This window comes from Tilletiopsis washingtonensis (genome assembly GCF_003144115.1).
Source record: "Tilletiopsis washingtonensis strain MCA 4186 unplaced genomic scaffold FA09scaffold_1, whole genome shotgun sequence".
In the NCBI taxonomy this organism is placed as follows: Eukaryota; Fungi; Basidiomycota; class Exobasidiomycetes; order Entylomatales; genus Tilletiopsis; species Tilletiopsis washingtonensis.
Window position 1 is genome coordinate 749,915 of NW_020311998.1, and position 24,662 is coordinate 774,576.

The 24,662-nt window shown below is 67.7% G+C and overlaps 10 protein-coding genes across 10 annotated transcripts; 6 read left to right on the forward strand and 4 right to left on the reverse strand.

The window, feature by feature from the left end:
* Nucleotides 1–312: 312 nt before the first annotated feature.
* FA09DRAFT_10703 (ARM repeat-containing protein) lies at nt 313–5,133 on the forward strand. Its single transcript, XM_025738974.1, has 19 exons — nt 313–515; nt 574–778; nt 833–1,127; nt 1,182–1,528; nt 1,581–1,729; nt 1,783–2,043; nt 2,097–2,321; nt 2,377–2,477; nt 2,532–2,685; nt 2,742–2,817; nt 2,933–3,167; nt 3,227–3,459; nt 3,524–3,869; nt 3,921–4,053; nt 4,110–4,348; nt 4,403–4,483; nt 4,541–4,552; nt 4,682–4,776; nt 4,829–5,133. Exons 1-19 carry the CDS (start codon nt 357–359, stop codon nt 4,948–4,950), a joined length of 3,468 nt encoding a protein of 1,155 aa, XP_025601608.1. The 5' UTR covers nt 313–356; the 3' UTR covers nt 4,951–5,133.
* FA09DRAFT_10679 (DER1-domain-containing protein) lies at nt 4,736–6,544 on the reverse strand. Its single transcript, XM_025738973.1, has 6 exons — nt 6,461–6,544; nt 6,331–6,410; nt 6,207–6,273; nt 6,061–6,151; nt 5,949–6,008; nt 4,736–5,894 (listed from the first exon to the last, which is right to left on the reverse strand). The coding sequence occupies exons 1-6, from the start codon at nt 6,469–6,471 to the stop codon at nt 4,947–4,949; spliced, it is 1,257 nt and encodes a 418-aa protein (XP_025601609.1). The 5' UTR covers nt 6,472–6,544; the 3' UTR covers nt 4,736–4,946.
* A 66-nt stretch (nt 6,545–6,610) lies between these two features.
* FA09DRAFT_10759 (hypothetical protein) lies at nt 6,611–7,167 on the forward strand. The gene has a single exon (XM_025738978.1). It carries the CDS (start codon nt 6,772–6,774, stop codon nt 7,093–7,095), a length of 324 nt encoding a protein of 107 aa, XP_025601610.1. The 5' UTR covers nt 6,611–6,771; the 3' UTR covers nt 7,096–7,167.
* A 2,444-nt stretch (nt 7,168–9,611) lies between these two features.
* FA09DRAFT_10803 (hypothetical protein) lies at nt 9,612–10,840 on the forward strand. Its single transcript, XM_025738981.1, has 3 exons — nt 9,612–9,870; nt 9,952–10,557; nt 10,614–10,840. The coding sequence occupies exons 1-3, from the start codon at nt 9,725–9,727 to the stop codon at nt 10,765–10,767; spliced, it is 906 nt and encodes a 301-aa protein (XP_025601611.1). The 5' UTR covers nt 9,612–9,724; the 3' UTR covers nt 10,768–10,840.
* Nucleotides 10,841–11,879: 1,039 nt separating this feature from the next.
* FA09DRAFT_10772 (hypothetical protein) lies at nt 11,880–13,020 on the reverse strand. Its single transcript, XM_025738979.1, has 5 exons — nt 12,930–13,020; nt 12,595–12,874; nt 12,472–12,543; nt 12,161–12,419; nt 11,880–12,106 (listed from the first exon to the last, which is right to left on the reverse strand). Exons 1-5 carry the CDS (start codon nt 12,982–12,984, stop codon nt 11,909–11,911), a joined length of 864 nt encoding a protein of 287 aa, XP_025601612.1. The 5' UTR covers nt 12,985–13,020; the 3' UTR covers nt 11,880–11,908.
* Nucleotides 13,021–13,222: 202 nt separating this feature from the next.
* Nucleotides 13,223–15,433, forward strand: FA09DRAFT_327276 (putative ILV3-dihydroxy-acid dehydratase mitochondrial precursor). The gene is made up of 7 exons (XM_025741348.1): nt 13,223–13,471; nt 13,528–14,009; nt 14,065–14,252; nt 14,306–14,498; nt 14,560–14,734; nt 14,793–15,080; nt 15,139–15,433. The coding sequence occupies exons 1-7, from the start codon at nt 13,245–13,247 to the stop codon at nt 15,392–15,394; spliced, it is 1,809 nt and encodes a 602-aa protein (XP_025601613.1). The 5' UTR covers nt 13,223–13,244; the 3' UTR covers nt 15,395–15,433.
* Nucleotides 15,272–16,021, forward strand: FA09DRAFT_327278 (hypothetical protein). Its single transcript, XM_025741349.1, has one exon. It carries the CDS (start codon nt 15,551–15,553, stop codon nt 15,866–15,868), a length of 318 nt encoding a protein of 105 aa, XP_025601614.1. The 5' UTR covers nt 15,272–15,550; the 3' UTR covers nt 15,869–16,021.
* A 536-nt stretch (nt 16,022–16,557) lies between these two features.
* On the forward strand, nt 16,558–17,099 carry FA09DRAFT_327280 (hypothetical protein). Its single transcript, XM_025741350.1, has one exon. It carries the CDS (start codon nt 16,753–16,755, stop codon nt 17,002–17,004), a length of 252 nt encoding a protein of 83 aa, XP_025601615.1. The 5' UTR covers nt 16,558–16,752; the 3' UTR covers nt 17,005–17,099.
* Nucleotides 17,100–17,433: 334 nt separating this feature from the next.
* FA09DRAFT_357920 (Tcp11-domain-containing protein) lies at nt 17,434–22,545 on the reverse strand. Its single transcript, XM_025744885.1, has 2 exons — nt 21,383–22,545; nt 17,434–21,320 (listed from the first exon to the last, which is right to left on the reverse strand). Exons 1-2 carry the CDS (start codon nt 22,104–22,106, stop codon nt 17,713–17,715), a joined length of 4,332 nt encoding a protein of 1,443 aa, XP_025601616.1. The 5' UTR covers nt 22,107–22,545; the 3' UTR covers nt 17,434–17,712.
* Nucleotides 22,546–23,346: 801 nt separating this feature from the next.
* Nucleotides 23,347–24,215, reverse strand: FA09DRAFT_327282 (hypothetical protein). Its single transcript, XM_025741351.1, has one exon. It carries the CDS (start codon nt 24,062–24,064, stop codon nt 23,495–23,497), a length of 570 nt encoding a protein of 189 aa, XP_025601617.1. The 5' UTR covers nt 24,065–24,215; the 3' UTR covers nt 23,347–23,494.
* Nucleotides 24,216–24,662: the final 447 nt, after the last annotated feature.

A 24,662-nucleotide genomic window follows, 5' to 3' on the forward strand; every position in this document is an offset into this window, starting at 1 on the left:
GCCTCCACACGCTGCGTGCATGGACCGGCTGAGCGTCAGCCGCCGCCAGCCGTGCCAGCCGGCTCCCATGCCCTGCCCAGCCCGGCTGCCGCTGTCGCCGCCGGTGACACTTGTCCAGGACCCCTGACATGCCGCAATGCGAGCTTCAGAGGGCGAACTGTGGGACGGCGGGCTGAGAAGAAGAGGACTCGGTGCACGGGCCATGATCGGCGGCACCGCCCAGAGGAACAGGAGGCGCGCCGCGCCACGTGACGCGCTTTGAGGGGCCGCAGGAAGCGCTGCTCGAGGCATGGCCAGCTCGACATCTTGACACAGCTCTACAACATCAAGCTGACGCACTACGCTCATCGACAAACATGGCACAGGCCGAGGAGCACGAGGCTGGTGCCCTCGAGGACGTCGAGCTTGAGCAGCGCGACCTCGTGCGCTTCGAGCGTGCAGACGAGTTTCGCGAGCTGCTGGCGCTCTTCCTTGCGCAGCCGACGGAGCCGCGCCTGGCACAGCTGAGCGTCATGGTGAGCGGCGAGCAAGTCATTAGAGAGGCTGGGAAACGCTCATGCATGTGTCCGTCAGCTCGAAGAATACCAAGAGCAGCCGTACCTGCTTGACCCGTACCTCGATGCCATCGTCGCGCCCACCGTCTCGCGCCTGCAGCAGTCTGTGCGTGCGGCAGCCGGCCTGCCGGGCTCGTCCTCGAGCGCAGGCGTGAGCGAGAGCCTGCAGCGCATCGCTCGGCTGCTGTACGTCTTCACCAAGGTCCGCGGCTACAAGACGATTAGTGAGCTTGCCCGTCCTCTCCGCCGCAGTCTGTCCCGCTGACTTCGCGTGCCAGTCCACTTCTTCCCGCACTCGGTGGAAGATCTGCACCCAGCGCTGCTTGCACTCGATAGCACTGCCGGTGATTCGACAGCCACCGACGCTTTGACGGTCTCCTCGACCTGGGAGCTGCGCTACGTTCTGCTCCTCTGGCTGTCGCTCGTGTGCATGATCCCGTTCGACCTGAGCAAGTTCGACCGCCAGGAGATGCCCGTTGCCGACCAAATCGAGGCTGTCGGCAGGCGTTTCCTGGGCGCGTCGGGAAAGGAGCGGGATGCGGCGGCAGTCATGCTCGGCAAGCTCTTCCAGAGGTGAGGCCCTGTCGACTAGCAGCGGCGACTCAGCGCTGAGACCTTTGCCTGCAGACGCGACGCTGTGCAGCAGCGCCTCGAGCGCTTCCTTCAGTGGACGCACGAGCAGCTCATGCCACCGGCGCAGCCCTCGATCTTCCTCACCACCGGCGTGTTCCAGGCGCTGTGCGAGATCGTCAAGGTCTCTGATGCGGTGGCCATTGCGCCGCATCTGCCCGCCATCAACGCCATTCTGGACATCTACAGTCCGCCGCTCGGCGCTGATGAGGCTACGCTAGACGCGGATGCCACGCGGGCAGCCGTGCTAAAGAACAGTCTTGTGTCGAAGTACCGCACCAAGCTCACGGGCCGCCTCGGCCTGAAGATGCTGCGGCCGCGCAAACGGACTCGCTTCGTTCGCGGTGAGTCAGAACGCATCAACTTGGCACTCGCACGCTCTGACTGGTTACATAGCCAAGGTGCTCGGCGATCCCATGCGTCATGCTGCCACTGGCGCCTCGCATGCAAGCGGCGAAGGCGGCGAAGATGAGGACGATGAGGAGGACGTGCCGGAGGAGGTCGATGGCGTGATCGCCCGTCTGATGATGTCGCTGCAAGACAAGGTGAGAAGCACCGCCGTCTAGTGTCGAAGAGAGATCTGAACCTTGCACCGCAGGACACCGTTGTGCGCTACTCTGCGGCCAAAGCTCTGTCCCGCCTCTGCGAGCGTCTGCCTGGATCTTTCATCGACCAGGTGGCTGATGCCATTGCGTCGCTGTTCGCCATCAACGTGGCAGACATCATGGGTGACCGGAGCGACCTCAGCTCGGTCAGCGAGCACACGTGGCAAGGCGCGTGTCTTGCGCTTGCAGAGCTCGGCCGGCGCGGTCTGCTCAAGGGCGAGGAGTTGGGCGAGAAGCTCGAGTGGGTGCAGAAGGTGAGCCATGATCTGTGATGCTTTAAGTTCACACTGACATCCGATACGACCAGGCTCTTCTCTTCGACATACGTCGAGGCGCACACTCGGTCGGTGCTGGCGTGCGGGACGCTGCCTGCTATGTGCTCTGGGCCCTCGCGCGAGCGCATGACGCAGACGCCATGAGGCCGCATGCTCTCGCCTTGGCTCAGCGACTCGTCAATGTGTCCTGCCTCGACCGAGACGTCTCCATTCGACGCGCTGCGAGTGCCGCATACCAGGAGTGCGCTGGCCGCCTCGTGAGTGCCAGCCTCACCATCACTCAAAACCGCTTGCTCACCCTGGCTCGCCCAGAACCTCTTTCCGCACGGCATCGATGTCATTCGCAAGACTGATTTCTTCGCAGTCAGCATGCGCCGCTCCTCGTTCCTTGAGTGCGCGCCGCAGGTTGCCGTGTGAGTCTCTCAGGGCCTGCCGGTGGCCTGCGTGCCTCATACTCCTCTCGACAGGCATGCGGAGTATCGCCAGAGCCTGCTCGACCACCTGCTCAGCGTCACTGCCACGCACTGGGACTCTGCTATGCAAGAGCTTGGCGCTAGGACGGTTGCGAGCATCGCCGCTCTGCAGTTCGAAGAGCTCGCGCCGCAGATTGCCAAAGTCATGGTGCGGCGCTGTCTGCTGGCTAGCCCGGCGCATCCGAAGCTGACACTCGACGGCAGTCGGAGAAGTGCAAAGCTCGCGACACGCCGACTCTGCATGGCGCGCTGCTTGTCCTGGAGGAGCTTGCTCGCCTCTGTGCGCGTACTGAGGGTCAGACAGCGAAGAGGGTTCAGCTAAAGGTCCGTCTTGCCGCAGAACCCTCGCATGTCGGCTTGCTGAACGAGCGCCCTGCAGATCTTCTCTGCGCTAGACCGCGTCCCTCGCAGCACCTTGCGCATGATGGGCGGCGCGATGGTGCTTCGTGCGGCCTGTGGCGTCATCGAAGCCAGCGCGAGCTCGGAAGCGCTCTCCTCGAGCGGCGAGCCGGCTTGGGAGGCGATCGTGCAGGCGGCCATGAGCCGCTCCGAAGAGAACGTGCAAGTCGCGGCAGCCAAGGCGCTGCGCGGGGTCAGTGGACTACAAGACTGCACTGCACGCATCGAAAGATGAGTGAACAGAATGCAGGCCTCGCCTCTTTGCTTGCTGATCCCGCACTCGCGAGCACTGTCATCTCCAAGTGGCGGTCTCTGCTCCCAGCCGAGCAGCAGAGCCATGCTCGCGCGCTCGGCTTCTACCAGTACCTGCGGTGCGAGGGCGCCTTCGAGCCAGCGCAGCGCTTCCTGTTGGGCCTTGTTACCGAAAAGGCGCCGAGCTACTCGCAGAACATCGAGACGCGCCGCAACGCCTACGAGGCGATCGTTGCGGCGTGCAACACGCTCGGCAGCCGGATAGCCCAAGGTGAGCGCTTGCGGCTCTTGTGCAGCTCCAAGTCAGCCCTGACGCGCCGCAGTCCTGAGCCCAGCTCTTGCGAAGGATATCCTGCGAGCGCTCCTTGCGGGTCTGGAAGACTACACGACCGACCAGCGAGGCGACGTCGGCTCATGGGTCCGGCTGGCGTGCGTGGCAGGCCTCCGTCAGCTGCTCGAGCTGTACCGCGCGCATACGTCTCTCTTCGTGCCGCTGGCGGACTGCCTCACCGAGGACGACTACCACGCGGCGCTCGCGGGCTTGATGAAGCAGATGGTGGAGCGCATCGACAGTGTGCGCAGCGAGGCTGGCGAGCAGCTGCTTGCTGTTTGCCGTGCTCCGCCTCAAGAGAGCTTCTACGCGCCAGTGGGAGTCGGACTGCTCGAGACGCTATTTCCACGGTGAGCATCGAAAGCCACGTCGCACCTTGCTGTCGGCTGACTCCGAGACAGGGGCGAGGTGGCAAACTTCAAGCAACCCGACTGGCTCTTCCCTCGTGCAATGCGACTGCTCGCACTGCCGCCCTATCGCGCACAGCTGCTGCGAGGCATCGTCACAAGCCTCGGCACAAAGACGGAGATGGCCGTGCGTACCGACTCGCTAATCGCCTGCCTCTGCAGCTGACGACGCACCCCTTTCAGCAAAGCGCGGTCGCCACGAGCCTGTGCGACTACGTGCTGGCCTCGCCCGACATCTCAGCGGAAGTCGCGACCTTCCCGGCCTATGGAGCGCTGCAGATCATCGACGACCTGCGCGAGCTGGCGATGCGCAACTACTCGGCCAACCGCATCTATGTGCCAGCCATCCAGACGCTCACGGCGCTCCTGGAGGTAAACGTGGCAGATGAGAAGCTGGAGGATGACGAGGCGGCCACCGTGCTGTGAGCCACGACTGCCGCTTCGGTCGCATGCCGCTGCTGACAGCTTCCCTCCAGGCTACGGCGCATTCTCTCCATGGCCACGAAGAACCTCGACAAGTTCAAGAGCCCGATGCGCGTCAACGCGTGCATGCAGCTGTGCGTCCCTGACGACCGCCGCCTCTCGCTTGCCGCCGCTGACGACCCGCATGGCAGCACGGTGAACATGCTGCGCGTGTCGCCTCTGCGCAGCGAAGCGCTGGCGCACTGCTCCGCCTTTCTCTCGCACAGCTTCCCGACGGTGCGTCCGAGGTGCCTTGCCAAGCCTCACACAGCCCACTCACAAGGCCCCTCCAGCTGCGCGGAGCCACGAGCGAGCTGCTCTATACGACCTTGCAGGACGTCGTGGAGATGCCTGAAGAGGCCGAGGAGCTGCTCCTCACGACTGCCTGGTGAGCAGCCCAACGCATACCGCTCGCAACCCCGCGCTGACGCCCTGTGCAGGTCCAGCAACCAGGCCGACTGCTTCCGGCCCGAGGCGCGACGCTTCGTCGAGCTTGTACAGGCAGCCGAAGACGCATAGATACCCACTAATAGAGCAGTGCAATTGCCAGCATGCCTTCTAGTCGCCCAGGCGATGTCCCGTGCCCGAGAAGACGCCTCCGCCTGTCGAGTTCGCGCCTGGCGGCTTCCTCTCCTCCTCCTCTTGCGCCGGCTGCGGCGCCTTTCTCCGCTCCTCGGCCACGCTGCCGCCGCTGCCCGAGGCGCTCTCGTTGGCGTCGGGCGCGCGCGCCATCGTCGCAAAGCTGCTGCTGCCGCCGGCGCCCGCACGCCGAGCCGTCGTGCTGGTGCTCGAGCTCTCGCGCAGTGCACTCGTGCTGCTCTCGCGGCCGCCGAGATCGCTGCGTCCTGCGCGCGCCTCGCGTGCCCGTGCGGCATCGCTGGCGGCCGCCTGGCTGGCTGCTCGCGCTGCTCCGGCATTACGTCCGGCAATGCTGTTCTCGCGCTGCGCACGCAGCCGAGCCTCGGCAGCCCGCAGCATCGCCTCGCGATCTGGCCCAGACGAGCTCGGTCCGCTCGTGCCGGTCGATGCGGTCGCTCCACCACGTCGGAACATACCGAAGAGGCCGCCTCCGCTGCTGCCCGACCCGCCTGAGCCCAGCGCCTGGCCGCCCGTCGCCGGCGCAGCTGCTGCACCGCCGTCGCCAAAGGCGCGCCCACGCGGCGCAAAGGCAATGCCGCCGTAGCCGGTGCGGCGCACTGCGCCGTGCTCCTCCGTCGCCGGCGGCGGCGCGGTGGGGTCGCGGCTGTCGGGCAAGAGGCGCTTGAGGAAGGCAGGCGTGGCGGGCAGGTAGCGTGGCCCGCGCCCGCCGTTGCTCGCCGGCATGATGTCGTGCAGTAGGAAGTAGGCGTGTGCGCCGACGAGGCCCGTGGCGCCGAGGATCAGCGCGTCAGGCCCGCCCTGCAGCAAGTCGAGCGCCAGCATGGCGTACGGCAGGAACTTTGCCGGGATGGTGACGAAGCCGAAGAGCGACGTGCTGCCGTGCGGGTTTGCGCGTGCCCAGAGGTACTGTGCGGGCACGCATCAGCGCCATAGGTCAGCAAGAGATGAGACGCGACTCACAGTGAGGGCGTGATTGAGCGGCGAGTGGAGCACGCTGCTGCGCAGCGGATAGTTGGCCGCCTGGCAAGTGGCGTGAGCAGGCAGCAGCGCAGCGGTGAGGCGCGGCACGCACCAGGATGACGGCGCCCATGATGACGAGGCTCCACGCCATGTCGGCGGTGCGGCGGTGGAAGTAGTTGAGCTCTAGCTCCTGCGCATGGCGGCTGTGGGGGAGAGCGTCAGCGCGGCCCGCCGCACCTGTCGCTCGGGCCGACGCACAAGAGGAAGAAGAGGTCGAAGATGAAGGAGAGGCCCGGCGGCCCGAAGAAGAAGGCGGTGATGGGGCGCCAGAGGTGCCAGCGCTGCACGACGGCGGGCCACCAGAGCAGCCAGACGTAGGGGCTGACGAGCTTGAGCATCGTCGGCAGCGACACGAGACACGTGGCGCCCACGAGGCTGCGCGTCACGGGCGGGATCTTGTTGCTGTGTGAAGTGTGAGTGCGCATGTGGGATGTGCAGCACGGCAGACGCACATCTCGTCCATCGTCGGCGGCAGGAGAGGGTGATGAAGGTGGGTTGGGAAGAACGCGGGGCGGGCGTGACGCGCGGCGGTGTGGCGCGCGCACGGATGCGGCTGCAGCCCCTCCACGTCGGCCGCGCAGCCAAGGCACCAGCTCGCTTCTAGAACTCGCGCCGACGCTCGAGCTGATCCCGCCTCACCTGCCCGCCTTCCACCCTCTTGACATCGAGGAGCTCATGCGAGAGCGCTCAGACCATCAGCTACTGCTCATCACGTGCGCTGTGGAGGTGCAAGGCGGCGCTCGCAGCGGTCGTCTGGCTCGGCATGCAACGGCCGAGCAGGCCGAGCCGCCGTGCCGCCACGAAGCTCATCAGACCTCTGAGCCTCGCTCAGCTCTCGCTCGAGCAGCAGCCGGAGCAGAGATGCTCTTATGTTGGCGCGGCCTGCTGCCGCAGCACGAGACAATCGACATCGCCCGACCGACGCGTTCGCAGCGCTAGCCGGCGCAGGGGCGCAGCAGCATGCAAGCAAGGCAGGCACGCCAGATGCAGCCGCAGACGCAAACAAGCATCACCTGTCGCTTTAAGCACTCCAGCCTACAACATCTGCTTGCAGCATGCTGCTTCTCACCCGAAGTCGCTGATGTGACGCTGCTAGAGCGGCGCGTGACGATAGTCGGTTCGCGTCGTGTTGCCTTTGCCCCCTGACGCTCCCGCGCCGCATTCGCGCGTGCCTCATCAAGCACGCGCGTTCCACGCTAGCGAAAGCATGTCGGATGCGTCCCGCGGAAGCAAAGCGTCTGTCAGGGACGCAGCCTGCCGCTCGTCAGCCGCTCAGATGCTCCAGCGGTGCGTCGATGCATGTCGCTCTCGAGCATCTTGCGCTCCCCGAGCCGAGCTAGGCGCGCCATCGAGTAGCGCACGCCTCGCGATGCGCCGGCGTTGAGAGCTTGTTTGCTCCGCGTGATGATCTGCAACGCAGCATGATCGGCCGCCGACTGCGCCTTGCCTCGCACCGCCCTCTTCGAACGCTCTGGCGAGGCGTCGAGGAGCAACACCGGCCGTCATCTGCCCAATGAGGCAAGGGAAAGACGCCTCTCAGAAGCGGTACAGATGGGGGGACCTGGACGGCACGGCTCCTCGAGAGCATCCTGCAGCGACTTTGCTCACCCACGTATCGATGACCCATGCGCGCCGCTAGCATGGCGCACACAAGCGGCGCTGCTCAGAGCATCGAGGCAGTACCAGAAGTCACCACGGCGCCCTCATAAGAACCTCGCCCATGGCGGCCGCGTCGCCGGAGCGCCCACCTCACCCTCGATTCTCCTCCCCCGCCCTCCGCCCTCCTCTCTCCTTCTGATCCTCTGTTCCCTCCAGCCTGCCCGCACCATGCCTTCCCTCCGCAGCATCGTGCTTCTCCTCGGCGCCGCACTCGTGGCGCCAGCCGTCTCGGCGGCGTCGGTGCGGCGCTCGCTCGAGCGCCGCTGGACGCCCACGGGCAGCTCAGACAACACAAACGTGTGCACGCCGCTCGAGCTCATCTGGTTCCGCTCGGGCGACCAGCCGCAGGACGCACTCGGCTTCATCGGCGAGCCGCTCTTCCAGCAGCTGCAGGCCCGCGTGCCTGAGATCAGCGCTTACAACGTCGTCTTCAACTCGTACGTCTACGAGGAGCTCGTGTCGCCGCTCGCCGCCGGCCAGGACGCGACGAACTGGATCAACAAGCGGGTGAGTTGACTGGAGCTGATGCAGCCGGTGCGACTTCCCCTCTGCCGCTGCTCACCCTTCTCCTCCACAGGCGGCCCAGTGCCCGGAGCAGCGCTACATCGCCGCCGGCTACTCCAAGGGCACGCTCGGCGTGCACCAGCTCTACCCGCACGCCGAACACCGGCCGCGCGTCGTCGGCAGCCTCGTGGTGGGCGACTACATGTACTCGCGGCAGTACTGGCTGCCGCTCGTCTTCAACAGCTCGTGGCCGAGCAACGAGCCGCAGCACACCGTCAAGAGTCTCTGCAACGAGAACGACCTTGTGTGCTGGCCCGGCGGCAACAGTGCGTGACCCGAGATGTGCTACCTTGGGAGACTACTTGCTGACTCGCTGCCTGCTCTGCAGACCAGGAGGTGGGCTGCACCGCGCACGACACCCACTGCCACTCGCTGATGCTCTGCCTCTACAGATCCACTTTGCGCCGCACTACGTCGGCCAGATCCCCGCCGCCGTCGACTGGCTCGTGGGTCTGTACAACGAGAACCTCAAGAAGCCGTTTGCCTGAGCCAGTCTCGCTCTGCGCACGCATCTGCTCCCGGTGCACGCACCTCTCCTCCCCATCGTCCCGCCCGCCGTTCGCGCCCGTTCCTGATCGTTCTCGCACGCCTCCTCACGTCACCCCTTAGAGCATACCACCACCCGTCCACAATACATCCCCTCATCTGCGCGTCCATGCGGGTTCGACCGGCGTCGGCTTTCAGGCGTCGGGCCCGAGCGCGCACGGGACGCCTGTCGCGCGCGAAAAGCTCGGCTGCGGCAGCCGCAGTCGTGGCACTGCGCGGCGTCAAGCGCGGCTCGGCAGCGATCGTGTCAAGCGCTCGTCGTTGCGGAGTGGAGCGCAGCGTGCAGCATGCCTTCGGCAGAGGCGAGGCGGCCTGAGCGCCGAGGACGAGGTGGTGGTCGGGAGCCGAGGCTGCGTCTCGGGGCGCGCTCGCACGCTAAGCGAGGCCGGCGCAGCAGCGGCAGCGTGTCCGCCGGCCGCCGCGCGCTCCCGCGGCGTCGCATTCCTTTACACCACGACGCTCGAGCCGCCCATCGCGCCTCCATCGCCCACGTCGCGCTCGCGCAGCCGCAATGCAGCACAGGAGCAGTACGAAACGTCTCGTCATGGCAGCTTAGCTCTCGCACGCAGCATGAGCCACGCATGCTCTCCTGCCTTCGTCATGGCTCTGCCGTCGCGCCGTGTGCGCCAGGTGGCAAGGCGCCAGAGCCGGGCTCAGTGCTCGGGGAGCGAGACGAGACAGCGACGCAGCATGGGCCTGACTGGCCGGCCGCCGGCCTAGTGAGGTAGAGCAGCTCGAGCGGCAGCGGCTCATTGCCGACGGTGGTGGCCTCAAATAAGCTGGCAGTCCCGGAACGTCTCTTCGCCGCCAACGCTGTGCGGCCATTTCCTCTCGCACTCACACTTCTCCCTCGACACCACTGCCCTCTTCGGCGCGACTCACGCCGCGCCTCTTCTCTCTTCAGCATTAGCGGCATACTCTCAGCCCTCGCCGAGACCAGCAAATCCATGCCATTCTTCGGCGGCGGCTCCTCTTCGCCTCCCAAGTCCGGCGGCAACGCCATGGGCCGCAGCGGCAGCAACCAGGGCAGCGCCATGGGACGCACCAGCAGCAACCAAGGCCGCAGCGGCGGCCAAGTTGGCCAGACGCCAGGGTCAGTCTCACCGCAGCAGCAGCGGCTGCGGCTCCTCTGCCGTGACAGCTGACACTGACTGCGCAGCGCCTTTTCCGACAGCTCGTCGACCGGCAGTGCGTCGTACTTCGGCAACAACGTCGCTGATGACGACGAGCGCTCGGACGTGCCCTCGACGGTCGCCACGTCGGTCCATACGGGGGGCTACGACAGCGGCAACAAGGTCGGCTTCGGCGTCAGCTCGCAGGTCGACAACAGCAGCAAGGGCGGCCAGCAGCAGGGCTCGTACGGCCAGAACAACAGCAGCACGCCGACGCCTGGCGCGTACGGCGGCCAGCAGCAGAGCGGCGGCCAGCAGTCGGGCAACACCGGCGGTCAGCAGCGCGGCCAGCAGCAGACGCACCAGCAGCAGCACCAGCAGCAGCAGCAGTCCGGCGGCTACGTCAGCCAGCAGCAATCGGGCTACGGCAATAACTCGCTCGGCGGCCAGCAGTCGTACAGCGACGCCGCGAACAACTCGGGCGGCAACCGGCGCGACACCATCGCCTCGACGTATGAGGATGCGCGCGAGAATAGTACGATGGACAACCAGTCGATCATGGGCCGTGGCCGCGAGCAGTCGCTTGTCGAGCAGTCTGGCGACTGGTCCGTCGACCAGAGCCGCATGGCCGCCGGCCACGGTAACGTGTCGCGCTGGGAGCAGACCGAGTGAGTCGGTGTCGTTGATCCGCTCTTGAAGCCATCAACTGATCCGTTCCTCGCAGCGCGGCATCCTTCCTCGGCTCCGACCCCATCGCCCAGGCGACCGACTTCCAGGACGGCGACATCATCTTCGTGTCGTCCGAGGCCGGCGCCGCCGCGACCCGTCAGCCTCCGACGCGCTTCAGGGTGAGCAGCAGTCGAGTGGACCGTGCTTGACGTTGCTGACGGTCGCACAGATCCACGAGGTCAACCTCAATGTGCACTCCGCGGTCCTCAGCGAGATGGTCGACGGCTGCGATGAGAACAAGCATCACCAGCTCGAGGAGGGTGAGTAGCATCCGCCGCTGTCACGCTCGCCGTGCTGACACTCTCTGCAGACGGTGCCACGCTCAAGCTCCTCTTCGGCCTGTTTTACAACAACCCGGCGCCGGCTCTGACCATGTCTGACTGGCAAGTCGTGCTCCGCCTCGCGCGCGCCGCACAGAAGTACGACTGCGCCCGCGCCAAGGTGCGTCTGCTGTAGCTCGAGGCTCATCAGTCGTGCTGACTCGCGTCTCATTAGGACGTCGCCGCTGCATTCTTCGCCGAGCAGGAGCAGCTCGGCACGCTGTCGCCCTTCATGACTTTGTGGGTGGCGCACATGATCAATATCTTGCCGCCGCTCATCGCCTCTCCGCAGTGCCTTCGCGTCGATGTACCACCTGCCCGCGCTCGAGGAGGCCGCCGCCGAGCGCAGTGTGCGCTACGACATTCACCGCCTGCCCGAGCTCGTCTTCTCGCTCATGGGCTTCTCGTCGTTCTCGCGGCTCTCCGAGTTCCACGCGCGCCGCCAGGGCCACTACCAGGACGCGCTCAACAGCATCGTCATGGACCCCAAAGTGCTCGAGTCGCAGTGCTTCCAGACGGGCGGCATCTGCTGCATCGCGCCCTGGTCGCACCTGCGCACCAAGCTCGCATGGCCGCGCGTCGCCGACAAGGACGGCAGCAAGAAGCCGCCGGAGCCGGCCGACGTGCTGCGCAAGGTCATCACCGAGATCGGCCAGATCGGTGGGTGCAGCGTGTGGTCGTCGCTGCCACTCGCACTGATCCTCCGCTCGCACAGACTGCGGCACCTGCGCGCGTGCGCTCTGCGAGGCCGCGCTGCAGGCGCAGATGGCGCTCGAGACCATGCCGCGCTACGGCAACGACGAGGAGGAGAGCTTCTGAGCTGGACCTCACCGAATCAAGCGACGCTCGACGTCGCGACACCACCTTCCGCACCCTGTCCGTCCCGTGCTCCTGTCCCTGTCCTCTAATCTGAATCGCTGCGGCCAGCCAGAAATGCGGATGCGTATATATGGAGCCGTCCGCCGTTGTGCTACTCGATGAACTTGTGTGCCGCGCCGCTCCGCGACGTGAAGTCCATCTTGGAGCGGAAGCCCTGGCCGGACAGCAGGATCTCCTCGGGCCCACTGTACGGCTTCTGCAGCGGATGCCGCCATGCTCGCATGCGCAGCTTCACCTCGACGTCGTACAGCGTCGGCGCGATCTCCGCAGCGCTGTCGTCAAAGATGAACTGCCGCGCAAGAAGTGAGCCTCGTGTCGCAGCGACGCTCGCGGCACGACTCACCTGGATCACGCTGCTGCCCGAGCGCTCGGCGAACCAGGGCGCATTGAGCATGTCCTTCACAGCCGGCCACATGCCTTGTGCGCGCGGAGCTGCTGCCTGCGTGGCCTCGGCATGCACCCAGTCGGTCACGCCGTACTCGAGCTGGGCAGCGTCGGGCGCGTACGTGGCTGGCGACTTCTTTGGGCGGAAGGACGCGTACACCGAGCGTGCGCCCGGGAAGATGTTCGATGAGAAGGACATGAGCGGGTTCGAGAAGAGCCTGCAAACGGCGTCAGCGGCGGCGCCACGATGCGAGCCAGTGCGCGCCTCACATCGTCTGCTTGAAGAGGAACGGCTGCTCGGACCGCGCGAGCTTGGGGTGGCGCATGAAGGGAATCTCGAGCCTGCACGCCTAGCTCAGCACATCGCCCTCCCAGTCCGGCCGCCTCGCTCACTTGACCTCGCTGAAGCTCTGCATGCGCATGCCCATCCACGGCGCGCCGGGGCCCGTGTGCGACTGGTAGCCGAGCTGCAGGAGCACGAGGCGCTGCGGCGTCCCGTCGGCGGCGCGCACGGCGTCGGCGAGGCCGAGCTGCTCGTAGACACCCTGCGGCACGGGCAGCAGGCCCGGGCTCAGGCTCGGCGGCAGCAGCACGTCGCGCACGACATGCTCGGGCAGCAGCAGCGGCACGGCGAGCACGTCGTACGTGCCGCGCAGCGAGAAGTCGAGCATGACTGACGGAGTACGGTCAGAGACGCGTGTGAGGCTGGGCTCAGAGATGCGCCTCACGGATGAGCACGGGGAGCAGCGGGAGGGTGAAGAAGAGGGCCTGCTGGTAGAACATGCTGACAGCGCCGCGGCTGATGCTGAGGGGTGCGTGTGGAGGCGGGGAAGGCGGCGCCGCTCTCCTCTCTCGCCTCGCTCTCGGACCCCGAGCACCCTGGCGCGAGTGCCACGTGACATGTCCGCTGCTGCGAAATGCACGGCCGGCCGCTCGCGCTCCCACGCCGGCGCGCCCAGTCACGATAATTCTCGCCCGGGCAGAGCTTCGCGCTCGCAGATGTCACCCATCTGACTTGCTTCCCGTCCCCAACCGCTGCTGCCATGTCCCTCCGCGCCCCCCTCGCCCGCAGCCTGCGCTCGCGTGCGCTGCACACCAGCGCCGTGCGCGCCGCTGGCGCCCGCCCGCCGCCCGGCGCGCTCAACCGCCTCAGCCGCACCATCACCGCGCCCAAGGACCAGGGCGCGAGCCAGGCCATGCTCTATGCCACGCCCGGCATCGAGAATGACGAGGACCTGACGCGCGCCATGGTCGGCGTCGCCAGCGTGTGGTGAGTGCAGCGCGCAGCCACTCTGCGCCTGCACACCCGCTCATCGTCCTGCGCAGGTACGAGGGCAACCCGTGCAACGCGCACCTGCTCGGCCTGGGCCAGAAGATCAAGAAGTCGCTCCACGACGCTGGCCTCACGGGTTACCAGTACGGCGTCGTGGGCGTGAGCGACGGCATCAGCATGGGCACCGACGCCATGAGCTACTCGCTGCCGAGCCGCGACCTCATTGCCGACAGCGTCGAGAGCGCGTCGGGCGGCCACTGGCTCGACGGCTGCGTCGTGGTGCCGGGCTGCGACAAGAACATGCCCGGCGTGCTCATGGCGCTCGGCCGCCTTAACCGTCCGGGTCTAATGGTGTACGGCGGCACCATCAAGCCGGGAGGCTGCGGCGCTGCGGCAGGCACGCTGGACATTGTCAGCGCGTTCCAGAGCTACGGCCAGTACCTGTCCGAGGGCGGCACCCCGGAGGCTGAGCGCAAGCGCTACGACACGGTGCGCAACTCGTGCCCCGGTCCGGGCGCGTGCGGTGGCATGTACAGTGAGTGCGGCAGAGGGCGAGCACTTCGGTCTGCGCAATCTCACACGCCCTGCAGCGGCCAACACGATGGCGTCGTGCTCCGAGGCGCTCGGCATGACGCTGCCCGGCAGCAGCTCCTTCCCGGCCGAGTACCCGGAGAAGCAGGCCGAGTGCGAGTCGGTGGGCGCGGCGATGCGCAACCTGCTTGAGAAGAACATCCGCCCGCGCGACATCATGACGCGCGAGGCCTTCGAGGATGCCATGGTGCGTGTGGCCGCTTCACTGCTTCTCTCGCTGCTGCTAATGTTGCTGTGCAGGTCCTCACGATGGTGCTCGGCGGCAGCACCAACGCCGTGCTGCACCTCATCGCCATGGCGCACGCCGTCGGCGTGGAGGTCACGATTGACGACTTCCAGCGCATCAGCGACTCGACGCCGTTCCTGGCTGACCTGAAGCCGAGCGGCAAGTACGTGATGGAGGATGTGTACAAGGTGCTGGGCGGCATCCCGAGTGAGTTGAGTCTGGTTCTGCTGCCGCAGCACAGACCCGGCTGAACAGTGCACGCCCGCAGCGATCATCCAGTACCTCATTGAGAACAAGCTGATCAAGGGCGAGCACATGACCGTCACCGGCCGCACGCTGGCTGAGAACGCGGACCGCTGGACGCACGAGCGCGGCAAGCTCTCGCCGAACCAGGACGTGCTGCGCCCGCTGAACAAGCCGCTCAAGGCGACTGGCCACATCCGGTGCGTCTCAGCGCATATGCAAGCAGTGCGGGCCTTGCAGCTGACTCGGACTCTGCAGCATCCTGAAGGGCAACCTGGCTCCTGGCGGCGCCGTCGCCAAGATTACGGGCAAGGAGGGCCTGCGCTTCACGGGCAAGGCGCGCTGCTTCGACACGGAGGACGAGATGGTGGCTGCCGTCGAGCAAGGGACGATCAAGAAGGGCGAGAAGACGGTCGTCGTGCTGCGGTACAAGGGCCCCAAGGGCGGCCCGGGCATGCCCGAGATGCTCAAGCCGACCAGCCTCATCATGGGTGCCGGCCTGGGTCTCGATGTGGCGTGCCTCACGGACGGCCGCTTCAGCGGCGGGTGAGTTGCTCAACTGGGCACGCCGCTCCTACCCCTGCTGATCACCCTTGTCTGCCAGCTCGCACGGCTTCGTGATTGGTCACGTCGTGCCCGAGGCACAGGTGGGCGGCCCGATTGCGCTGGTGCGCGACGGCGACACGATCTCCATCGACGCCGAGGCCAACACGCTCGAGCTCGTCGACGTGTCGGAGAGCGAGCTGCAGACGCGGCGCGAGGCATGGCAGCCGCGCGAGCTGCGCCCCAAGCAGGGCCACCTGCTCAAGTATGTGCGCAACGTCAGCGACGCCTCGTCGGGCTGCGTCACGGACCTCTAGAGCTGGCATTGCAATGCCATAATTATCGGATGCCTGTCGTGAGGCCGGCTTGCCTGTCGTGCGCCGCACACGAGCAGATGCGCACTGCACGGCGTCGCCCGTGCAAGCGCTGTGTTCTATAGCTACAGACTGTCTCACTGGTGCCCCTGATGATCTATGCTCCCTCCATTGCCCTCCTCTCTCCACCTCAGCCCAGCACTCCCTTGGTGCGCCCTCCTCCGCTACTCCTTCGCCCGCTTGCGCCGCTCCTTGCGTGCGGCATTCTGCGACGCCTTGGCACTGAGGCGCTCGGCCATCTGCACGCCGCGCTCCTGCTTCTTGCGTGCCGCGACTGACGAGCGCACGGCGCCGCGCACGCTGCCCTTCCTTGCTGGCGCCGGCGGTGCGGGGATGGGCCGCGCAGGCGCAGCGGGTGCGGACGAGGTGCTTTCGTCGGGCTCTGTGCAGGGGCTTGGAGTGAGCCCATGCCACTGATGCAGCGTACAGCGCAAAGGCGGTGCGGCGCGAGCGAGCCGGGGGCAGTCGCCCGTCTCGCACAGGCGTACGCACCTGTGACGATGGTCGGGAAGACTTCCGGCTCGCGGCGCTCGGCGCCTGTGAGGCGAGCGTGTCAGCGGTAGGCACAAGCAGGCACGGGCTGGTGCAGCGCACGCTTGAGGCCGCCGCGCTTGGCCTTGACCATGGCAGGTGGGTGGGAAGGTGGGTGAGGAGCGAGGCGAATGCGCCGTCGTCGTGGCGAGAGGGAAAGGAGCAGCGTGCGGCGCGGGCAACTTTCTTGCCCGCTGCGAGCCGCGGGCCATCTCTCCAGCTGCGCATGCGCGATCAGGCCCGCCCGCCGCGTCGGCCTCGCCTCTCGCGCTCGCAGCCTCATCAGCCACCACCACAAGACAGCGGCCCGCTCCATGGCACAACGACCCCATCCGCGGCCAGCGCCGCAAGTCGTCGGCGCGCCCCTCGTGCGGCGGCCGCTCGGCCCGATGCGCGCCCTCGTCACCGGCCTGGCACTCGGCGTCGCGGCCGTCAGCGCGGCCGGCTTTGCGTGGGCACGGAGAGAGCAGCAGCGCGATGCGCTGGCTCGCGATGCGGCGCTCGCGACGTTGGCAGAGGTGCGAACAGCAGTGAGTACTGCTGCGCGTGCAAGAGCTGAGCGTCCCGCGGCAGAGACGAAGCGGTGCGGATGGGGCTGCAGTGATTGGCGATGCTCGCGGCAGCAGGTCGTATGGGGAGGAGAGGAGCACGACACGAGAGAGAGAGACAGAGAGAGTACGCTCAGGTGCTGGCACGATGATGAAGGCAGCCGATGAAGGCAGCCGACGTGCTGCATTACCAAGTCTGCGATCGTGCACGTCGCCCAGTCGATGGAGCCCCATCGCCGCACTCTTTGCCCGCGCAGTGCGCTCGCTGACGCTTGCTCGCAGAACACCATGCTGATGGAGCGTCTCGCCGTACTGGAGCGGAGCGTCGAGCACATTCCCTCCAACTTCGAGTTGCGTAGCAGGGCTCTAAAGTCGCGTGAGGAGGCGCGGACACTCGTGGCGGGCGTGGAGGACACGGTCGAGGAGCTGGCGGAGCGGGTGCGCGCGACTGGTGCGTGGATCGTCTGCCTTTGACCCAGCGACACACACTTATGCTCGTGCCTGCAGAGAGCCACCTGGCCGATGCGCTGCGCTCTTCGCCTGTGTATGCGCTCGCACGCGCACGCGCCGCCTCGGCGCAGGGGCGGTCATGGCTGGCTCGCACGGGCGGCTCCTTGCCGGGGCTTGACATGGATGTCGACAGTCCCGGCGAGTCGCGCGCCCCGCGGGCGAAGGCAGGCAGCGCAAAGGGTGACGAGGGCGCCCTTGTGCGTGCCTTTGACGAGCTGGAGGAGATGGGCGCCGCAGCGATCGCAGCGAACAGCCGCCCGAAAGGAGCCGAGGAGCGGCCACAAGCGCCGCCACCCTCGCCATCGCCGAAGCCGCCGCAGTCGCAACCCAAGGCGGCAAAGCAGGCAGCGGCAAAGGCAGAGAAGCGGGAATGAGACACGCGTGCAGCTGAGACAGACGGAGCATGATCGCATTGGAAGACGCGCTGATGAGGAAGAGGTAGCATGGACAGATGGAGGAAGACAGCGGCAGCGTGGAGATGTGTGGCTCAGCAGCCAGTGACGAGAGCAAGATGATGATGGCAGAGGAAACGCAGGTGGAAGGATGCGGCGCGCGGGGCCCGGAGAAGAGACAATGAGGAAACGGTGGTGCTGGGTGACAATGAATGAAGGCAGGCATCGCGAGGGGGCAAGTAAGGGTCTGGCAGGTGGAACGATTAGAGGCCGACGGAGACTAGGACGAAGAGTTGGGAACGACAGCGACGGAGGCGGCAGCAGCACCGTCGGCGCCAGCGTCGGCGCTGGCGAGGCGTTCGTAGAAGGGGCGCATGACGCGCAGGTGGAAGAGGGCGACCTTGGCCATGCGCTCGGCGAGCAGGCGCACCTCGGCGCCGAGGGGCTCGAGTCCGGCCTTGCGCAGCGCGGCTTCCCACTCGGCCGGCGGCGTTGGCAGGGCAGGTGCAGCACTGTGGGCCGCACTGCCGGGCGGGCGGACAGCGCGTGGCTCAGGCTCGGCCCTGCTCGCCGTGCTTGTGGCCGCAGTCGCGGTGGATGATGCCGACTCGGAAGACTTCGTGGCAACGAGCTCGCATGTCAGGGCCTCGCCATCCTCGCCGCGAATGCGCTTGGCCTCGGGCAGCGCCTCCGGGTGCTCGCCCTCCTTGCGCACGACGCCGGCGATACTAGCGCCGGGAGTGGCTCGGCGGCGTTGCGAGCGCGGTGCAGCATTGAGGCGCTCGCTAAGCATGAGCGCTGCGACCTCGCGGAAGCGGCGCTGGCAGAGCTTGTGCAGCGCACTGCCGGCACGCATGTTCGTGTCGAGCCAGGAGGTGAGGAGCGCGAGGACTTGTGCGCTGGGTGGCGCATCGCCGACCGTCGGCAGCAACGTAGAGTTGCTGCCGTTCGCGGCCAGGCACGTTGCGCTGCGGGCGGCGCGCTGGATGGCGCCGGCGCGTGCCGCAACCTGGAGCAGCACGCTGGACATGGCCGTGCGCCAGCGAACATCCTCGAGCTTGGCCGCACCGGTGGCGCCGCCGAGAACGATGGCAGCTGTGCGTGCGGATGGCGTGCTCGGTGTGCGAGGCTGCACGCCGTCGGCCGCAGCGCTGCTGCGAGACGCAGCAGCCGGTGCGCACACGCTGAGGTTCGCGTCGCACAGCAGGCACCAGATCTCCTCCTTGATGGCGTCGACGTGGCGCTGTGCGAGCGCTGCGGCGTTGCTCGCGACCTGCGCCGTCGAGAGCGTCGTCGACACGCCGTCGCCGCCGACGAGCGGCGAACACGCCAGCTGGCGGAAGAGCAGCAGCAGCATGTACATCACCGTGATGTCCGTCGTGTCGGCGTGGAAGGTGACGAGGCGGTAGGCGTCGAACTGGAACGTCTCGGGAAAGAACGAGGTGTAGGCATGGTTGAGCGAGCTGCTGGAAAGCGCGACGCCGGCGCCCAGGCCCGAGACACCAGCCGCAGAGGCAGTGCTGGACGAGGCACCGCTGGCGCCGGGCAGAGCGGGCGCAACGCCGGACAGCGGCGGCGCGGGTGCCTCGAAGATGAGGCGCAGGAAGCCGTCGACAAATGCGCGCGAGATGTGCTCCGTGCGAGCAGTCGCCAGCGGCATCGGAGAAGCTGACGCCTCCGTACGCTGCAGCGCTGCGCCGAACCACGTTGCTGTGCGCTCGATGGACAGCTTGCCCGCGTCGATCTGCTCCTTGAACCAGCGGGTCTCGAACTCGACGGCCGTGTCCACGAGGTAGGGCCTCGCGGTGCGGAGCTGGTGGTTTGCAATGTCCAGCTTCATCAGCTCGAGGATCTCGAAGCACATGCGCAGGCCGCGCCCGACGTCGCCAAGCTCCACGACGGTGGCGATCATGCGCTCGATGGCCTCGTCGCGCATCGGCGCGCAGTGCAGCTTGAGCACGGCGCCGAGGAAGGAGATGAGCGCAGAGACGTCCAAGACGCCGTGGGCAAGCTCCTGGGTGATGAGTGCCGGGTCGAGCGTCTGCATGATCAGCGCATGGTGACTAGACATGCCGCCAGGACTCGACGGCTGCGCGACAGCGGCGGCGCTAGAGAGGCGAGCAGCGCTCGTGGTGCTCGGCTTGCTCTCCTTCGCCGGGCGAGTAGCCGAGCTGGGCGTCGGCGGAACGGGGCTCGTCGGGTTGCTAAGCGTGTCGCCCGACGATCCGGCGGGCAGGATCAACAGGCAGATCGCACGCAGCTCCTGGATGAGGTGCGGAATGCGTGGCGGGATCTTGACGTAGGAGCTGCGCATGGGCGTCCGCAGCGACTTGCTGTCGAGCACGGCGCGAGCGCTGCTGCGCGAGCTGCTGCTGCCACGCTCGGCGGGGCAGTTGCACGGCAGAGCCGTCCGGCCCTCGAAGGCCGTGCATGTGCAGCCCTTCTCGATCTCGCGCGCGACCGCTGCCCAGTACTTGTCGCCGGCGTCGCGCTTGCGACGGCCGCGCTCGCCGTCGAAGTTGGGCCGGAACTGGACGTTGGGATCGAAGACCACGTCGTGCCGCAGCTGCGGATTCTTCAGAATCTCGCTCAAGTCTAGCTCGCGAAGCGTGTGCCGCGTGATCGGCGGGTGCAGCGGGGGTGTGAAGACCGATCGCGAGCTGGAGCTCGAGCCAGACGTGCCGGAGCGACTCGTCGATCCGTCGGCCGCAGCCGCGCTGCGCTCCTGCGAGCGAGTAATGCTGGCCAGGTACTGCGCCAGATGCACCGGCAGCTGCAGTCGGTGCGACACGGGCGCAGCAAGATCGAGCAGCGGACGTGCCTTGAGGTTCGGCAGGCTCTGCGTGCGTCGTAGGCGCGGGAAGCGACGCCGTGACGAGCTCGATGTGCCCGGTGCTCGGTGGCCGCTGCGGCTCGACTCGCGTGGTGCGAATGCTGCCGTGAAAGCGCCGGTGGCTGCAGGGGTCTTGAGAGCATTCGTGAAGACGGACGGACCGCGCGAGGAGCGAGAGGCAGACGATGGTACGTTCAGGCCGTGCGAGGCTGCTGCGGCATTCCTGCGCTCCAGGCGCGGCTCGACTGCCGACGAGCCGGCCGACGAGCAGGCACCGGTGCGAGCAGCAGGGTCCTCGACGATGATTATTGGCTGCCTGCGGTCCGTGCCGCTGCTCTCGCGCTCCGGTCGTCGGTGCGAGGCCGCGCTGCTGACGTCGCCGTCCATTGGCGCATCGTCCGAGGCCGAGGCTGTGGCGACAGACTGCAGAGGCGAGGCGATCTTGCGCCGCTTGGCAGCGGGCACGGGCAAGAGCGTGAACTCGGCCTGCGGGTCGGCCGGCGCCGTAGCTCCAGACGCTGCGACGGGCGGGTCGTGCGATGCCGGACCGGCCGAAGGCAGCGCAGCGGTAGCCTTGTCGCCCGTGCTCAAACGACGGAAGGCCGAGAGCGAAGAGTTGTGCAGCTCTGACAGGCGCGAGAGCACCGGCAGCTCCTCTCCATGGCGCACGCCGCTGATGCGGCGCGACGAGGCCTGGTGCCTGCGGCGCATGTGGGCGCCAGCAGTACGGCCAGGCGAGTCGTGCCTCCGTGGCGGTGTGGGTGGCCGTGCAGATCTGCTCGGCGAGGGCGGTGGCGGCTCGTCGTCGAGGAAGCGGGCGCGCAGACCCTTCGACGCAGGTGCCGCGATGTGCGGCGCAGCCTTGACGAGCAACGGGCTGCTCGGCCCGGCACTGGCCATGGCTGGAGGAGCAGGAAACGACGGCGAAGAGGAGTGCGGTGCGGTGAGGAAGAACGACGAGAACATCGGAGTGGTCGGTGCCGCTGCGTCGCGGGCGCCTGGCAGCATGCGCCGCTCGTGTGCGTCGGCGTCCAGCAGCGGTGCGCGAGACGAGGCTGCGGAGGTGAGATCAGTATTGCAGGACCGCTGCGTGCAGCCGGTCCGCGTCTCAACTCACAAGCAGTGGGCTCGACAGCGTGCAAGCGGTCAAAGAAGGCATCGGAGCTTCGTGGATCGCGGTGGTCTACTGCATCGGGCGCCTCGAGCGGCCCAAGCGTTGACGGGCTGGGAAGGCAGCGATGGTGGCTCAGAGGCGAGCCGTGTTCGGACACCGCCGCACCTGCAGGCTTCTGGTCGATGTCTGCGCCGGCGGACACGGCGTATGCATCGTGTAGCGCACTCGCAGAGCCATCGGCCTCTGGCTGCGCCATCATGTGGTCCAGGCTGCCATCGCACGCGGCCGCTTCGTCCTGCTCGTGCCCCTGCTCCGAGGCACGGCGCCCGTAGGACGGCGACGAAGCGGACGACGACGTCGACTGGTCACCATGCTGGTGCTCGTCGAACGCATCTCGGCCCGTCGCCGCGATCTCGTCGGCTGGCAATGACGGCGTGGCGCCAGAGGCAGCCGCAGCGGCCGCGGCCGCAGCACAGGTGCCGTGCGACATCTTCCGCTTGTGCGGGCGTGGCGAGGCGCCGCTCGTGCTCGACGAGCCGGCAGACGTGCCGGCGGCCATGCTGGAGCCGGCACTGCTGCTGGCCGCGGCGCCCGACGAGGACACGGAGGCGGCGCGCACGTCGGCTGCGCTGCTGGCCGACGTCGGCGAGGGGCGCGTCTGCAGGTGCGGCGGTGCGTGGTGCACCCGCGGGCCGCCGCCTTGGTCGGACGGCGCAGAGGTGTCCATGAGGCGGCGAAGATGCGGCAGGGTCACGAGGGGGTGTGACTGGAGGGTGAGGGCGTGGAGAAGGTGGCGCAGAGACGTGGAGCGCGAGTGGCACAACTAGCAGCGGCCTCAAGCAGCGTGCGAGTGGTGCTGCAAGTGAGGTGCAGAGGACGACGCCAACGGCAGGATCGGCCGGGTGGTGGTGGGCCAGGCGGGCCGCTGACTGGCGCACGCAGCAGCAGCAGGCGCGCGCGGGCGGCAAATAGTACGCCGACGGCGCAGCAGGCGTGATGAGGGCTCTGCAGCGGAGAGAGCAGCGCCAGCCGCGGGCGCAGGTGTGTGAGAGGAGGCGAGTGCGCGATGTGGTGTGCGCCAGTCGACGCCGGGGAGTGGGAGGAGTGGGATCGGGAGGGAATAGAGGGCGCCGGTGAGCAGCAGCAGGCAGAGGTGCCGGCCGGTGAGAAAGGCTCGGCGTGTGCGAGGTGGCGCCGTCAGCCGAGGCTTGAGAGGCTGGGCACGCCGCGGCGGCGGCTCCTGAACGCCTGCAGCGCCTGCAGCTGCGGGCGCGGCCGAGGCACGGCGGGCGCTCGGCGGCGGCGGAGCAGGCGGGCAGCACCAGGGCAGAGAGAGCGGCCGCCGCCTGCGCCGTGCCGCGGCAGCAAAGAGCGGCGCCCGGCAGCGCGCCAGAGGGGCCGCTCCTCCGCTCCTGCGCCCGCTCCTCTCTGACACCATGCAGAGCTCGGGGCGGCGGCCAAAGCAGCAGCTGCAGATGCAGCTCGGCGCCCACGGCGAGCAAGCGCAGCAAGCGCAAGCAGCGGAGCATGCTCGAGGAGGGGCAGGGAGCGCGCGCGGCGGGCGCAGCGGCAGCAGCCGTCATGCTGATGCTTCCGCTCGACAAGCTCGCCGGCAGCAGCACGCAGCGCGCAGCGCAGCGCAAGGCGTCAATCGTGAGGAGAGACAGGCACACGCCCTCTCCGGGCCGGCGCTGCATCTGGCGGCAGATGATGGCGGCAAGGACGTCGCCGGCCGCCCGCCAACGCAGCCCAAGAGCAGCGGAGTTTGGCTTGCACGCCGTGACTGCGACCCGCTCGCGCGCGCCGCGCGCCGGCTCAGCGTCAGCTCCCGCTCCGGCGGCGCTGCGGCTGCATGCAGATGCGACCCCAAGGCGCAGATTGCGCGCGCAGCGGAAGTGTGCGAGGTGTGACGCAGCTGGCGGGAGACGAAACATGGCGCGGCTGAGCTCCTCCTCAGCGCCCCCCTCCACCCCTGCCGCTCTGCGCTGGCCTTGAATGGCCCATGACGGCGCGGCGCGCGGCGCCCGGAAGGAGGCTCGAGCTCGCCGCGAGCCGAGCGCCGCTCGCTCATCGCCATGCTCGCTCCCCGAGTGACGACGCTGCAGGGCAGGTGGCTCACGAGAAGGCGGGCCGAGGAAGCACCATGCGGGCCGCCTCGGCGTGCAGCACATCTCCTGCCCTTCCCGGAGCACTCGAATGAACCGAGGCAGCGGCAGCGGCGGCAGTTCGTATTTGAGCTCTCGAACGGGCAGGTCGATTAGGCGCGGCCCTGCGATCGACACGCGCGCCCTCATGGGCGCTCTCTCCCTGCAGCAGCGGGCAGCCGCAGCAAGCTAGCAAGCGAGCGGTCGGGATCGCGCGCTGGCGCAGGCACAACTCGGCAGCAGGCAGCGCCTTGCCGTCTGCCAGTGCAGCACAGCGCACGCCCGACGCCCACGCGCTCACAGATCGCTGCTCTGCTCGCCGTCGCAAGTGCTCGAGAGGCAAGAGCAGCGTCGGCATCGGGGTCCGGGTGCCGGCACGCAATCGCAGATGTGCCGCCTGGGGTTGCCGCCGAGAACGCCGTGACGTGAGCAGCCTGCTGCTGGCGCCTCTTGGCTGCCGCCGCGCTGCCCAAGGGCGTCCTTGAGCCTCGTCGTCGTCGTCTGCTGAGCACGCCTGGTGTGTGGTGCTGCGTTCCCCCATCTCATGCCGCTGCGTCGGAGCGCTGGCTGAGTGGAGTGGCGAGCAAGAGTGCTCAGCTGCCCGTCGGCGCCGACTCCGCGGATCGCCGGCACAAGCGCTGCGTCCCGGCTCCGCTCGACTCGCCTCGCAGACGGCGTGCCTCAGGTGCAGATGACGCGCGCGCGTGCCTTTTCAGCACTCGGCGCGCCGAGGCCCAACCCACAGATTCGGCACCGCCCTGCGACCTGCATGCTGCGGCTCAGGGACGGCGCTCCGCCAAGGGGCAAGGGCTCCTCACGGAAATTCTTATTCCTCGCTGGTGCTGAACGCGGAGCTACACCTTCAAGCAGCGTTGTCGCGAGCCGGCGACCGCACGCCGTATCTGCGACACCGCGAGCTTGGAGGTACCTCCGACGGTGAGACCAGCATCGGCAGCGAGCATGTGGGCACACACACACTCCAGCGCCGGGCATCGGACCGCTCTGCAGCGACGTTTCGCCGAGCAAACAACACGCGTGTCTCGGGAGGTCCCCCAGGGCGCGCCGGACATCTCTGCGGCGACTACTCAATTGCCCGACCGCCGCCATGGGCGAGCTGGAGGACGCTCAAGCGCATGGGC

What these genes read in the sequence shown, in the direction of transcription:
- FA09DRAFT_10703 (XM_025738974.1), top strand. Translation starts at nt 357, where the DNA reads ATGGCACAGGCCGAGGAGCACGAGGCTGGTGCCCTCGAGGACGTCGAG. An exon ending in CGGCAGCCGGATAGCCCAAG is followed by an intron (nt 3,460 to 3,523) that starts GTGAGCGCTTGC and finishes TCCTGAGCCCAG; the next exon opens with CTCTTGCGAAGGATATCCTG. An exon ending in GCACAAAGACGGAGATGGCC is followed by an intron (nt 4,054 to 4,109) that starts GTGCGTACCGAC and finishes CACCCCTTTCAG; the next exon opens with CAAAGCGCGGTCGCCACGAG.
- FA09DRAFT_10679 (XM_025738973.1), bottom strand. An exon ending in TTCGACCTCTTCTTCCTCTT is followed by an intron (nt 6,152 to 6,206) that starts GTGCGTCGGCCC and finishes TCTCCCCCACAG; the next exon opens with CCGCCATGCGCAGGAGCTAG. An exon ending in CGCTCAATCACGCCCTCACT is followed by an intron (nt 5,895 to 5,948) that starts GTGAGTCGCGTC and finishes GTGCCCGCACAG; the next exon opens with TACCTCTGGGCACGCGCAAA.
- FA09DRAFT_10759 (XM_025738978.1), top strand. Translation starts at nt 6,772, where the DNA reads ATGCAACGGCCGAGCAGGCCGAGCCGCCGTGCCGCCACGAAGCTCATC.
- FA09DRAFT_10803 (XM_025738981.1), top strand. Translation starts at nt 9,725, where the DNA reads ATGCCATTCTTCGGCGGCGGCTCCTCTTCGCCTCCCAAGTCCGGCGGC. An exon ending in CAAGTTGGCCAGACGCCAGG is followed by an intron (nt 9,871 to 9,951) that starts GTCAGTCTCACC and finishes CTTTTCCGACAG; the next exon opens with CTCGTCGACCGGCAGTGCGT. An exon ending in TCGCGCTGGGAGCAGACCGA is followed by an intron (nt 10,558 to 10,613) that starts GTGAGTCGGTGT and finishes CGTTCCTCGCAG; the next exon opens with CGCGGCATCCTTCCTCGGCT.
- FA09DRAFT_10772 (XM_025738979.1), bottom strand. Translation starts at nt 12,984, where the DNA reads ATGTTCTACCAGCAGGCCCTCTTCTTCACCCTCCCGCTGCTCCCCGTG. An exon ending in CAGAGCTTCAGCGAGGTCAA is followed by an intron (nt 12,544 to 12,594) that starts GTGAGCGAGGCG and finishes CTAGGCGTGCAG; the next exon opens with GCTCGAGATTCCCTTCATGC. An exon ending in CGGGCAGCAGCGTGATCCAG is followed by an intron (nt 12,107 to 12,160) that starts GTGAGTCGTGCC and finishes CTTGCGCGGCAG; the next exon opens with TTCATCTTTGACGACAGCGC.
- FA09DRAFT_327276 (XM_025741348.1), top strand. Translation starts at nt 13,245, where the DNA reads ATGTCCCTCCGCGCCCCCCTCGCCCGCAGCCTGCGCTCGCGTGCGCTG. An exon ending in GTCGGCGTCGCCAGCGTGTG is followed by an intron (nt 13,472 to 13,527) that starts GTGAGTGCAGCG and finishes CGTCCTGCGCAG; the next exon opens with GTACGAGGGCAACCCGTGCA. An exon ending in CGCGTGCGGTGGCATGTACA is followed by an intron (nt 14,010 to 14,064) that starts GTGAGTGCGGCA and finishes CACGCCCTGCAG; the next exon opens with CGGCCAACACGATGGCGTCG.
- FA09DRAFT_327278 (XM_025741349.1), top strand. Translation starts at nt 15,551, where the DNA reads ATGCTCCCTCCATTGCCCTCCTCTCTCCACCTCAGCCCAGCACTCCCT.
- FA09DRAFT_327280 (XM_025741350.1), top strand. Translation starts at nt 16,753, where the DNA reads ATGGAGCCCCATCGCCGCACTCTTTGCCCGCGCAGTGCGCTCGCTGAC.
- FA09DRAFT_357920 (XM_025744885.1), bottom strand. Translation starts at nt 22,106, where the DNA reads ATGGACACCTCTGCGCCGTCCGACCAAGGCGGCGGCCCGCGGGTGCAC. An exon ending in CGCTGTCGAGCCCACTGCTT is followed by an intron (nt 21,321 to 21,382) that starts GTGAGTTGAGAC and finishes TCACCTCCGCAG; the next exon opens with CCTCGTCTCGCGCACCGCTG.
- FA09DRAFT_327282 (XM_025741351.1), bottom strand. Translation starts at nt 24,064, where the DNA reads ATGGGGGAACGCAGCACCACACACCAGGCGTGCTCAGCAGACGACGAC.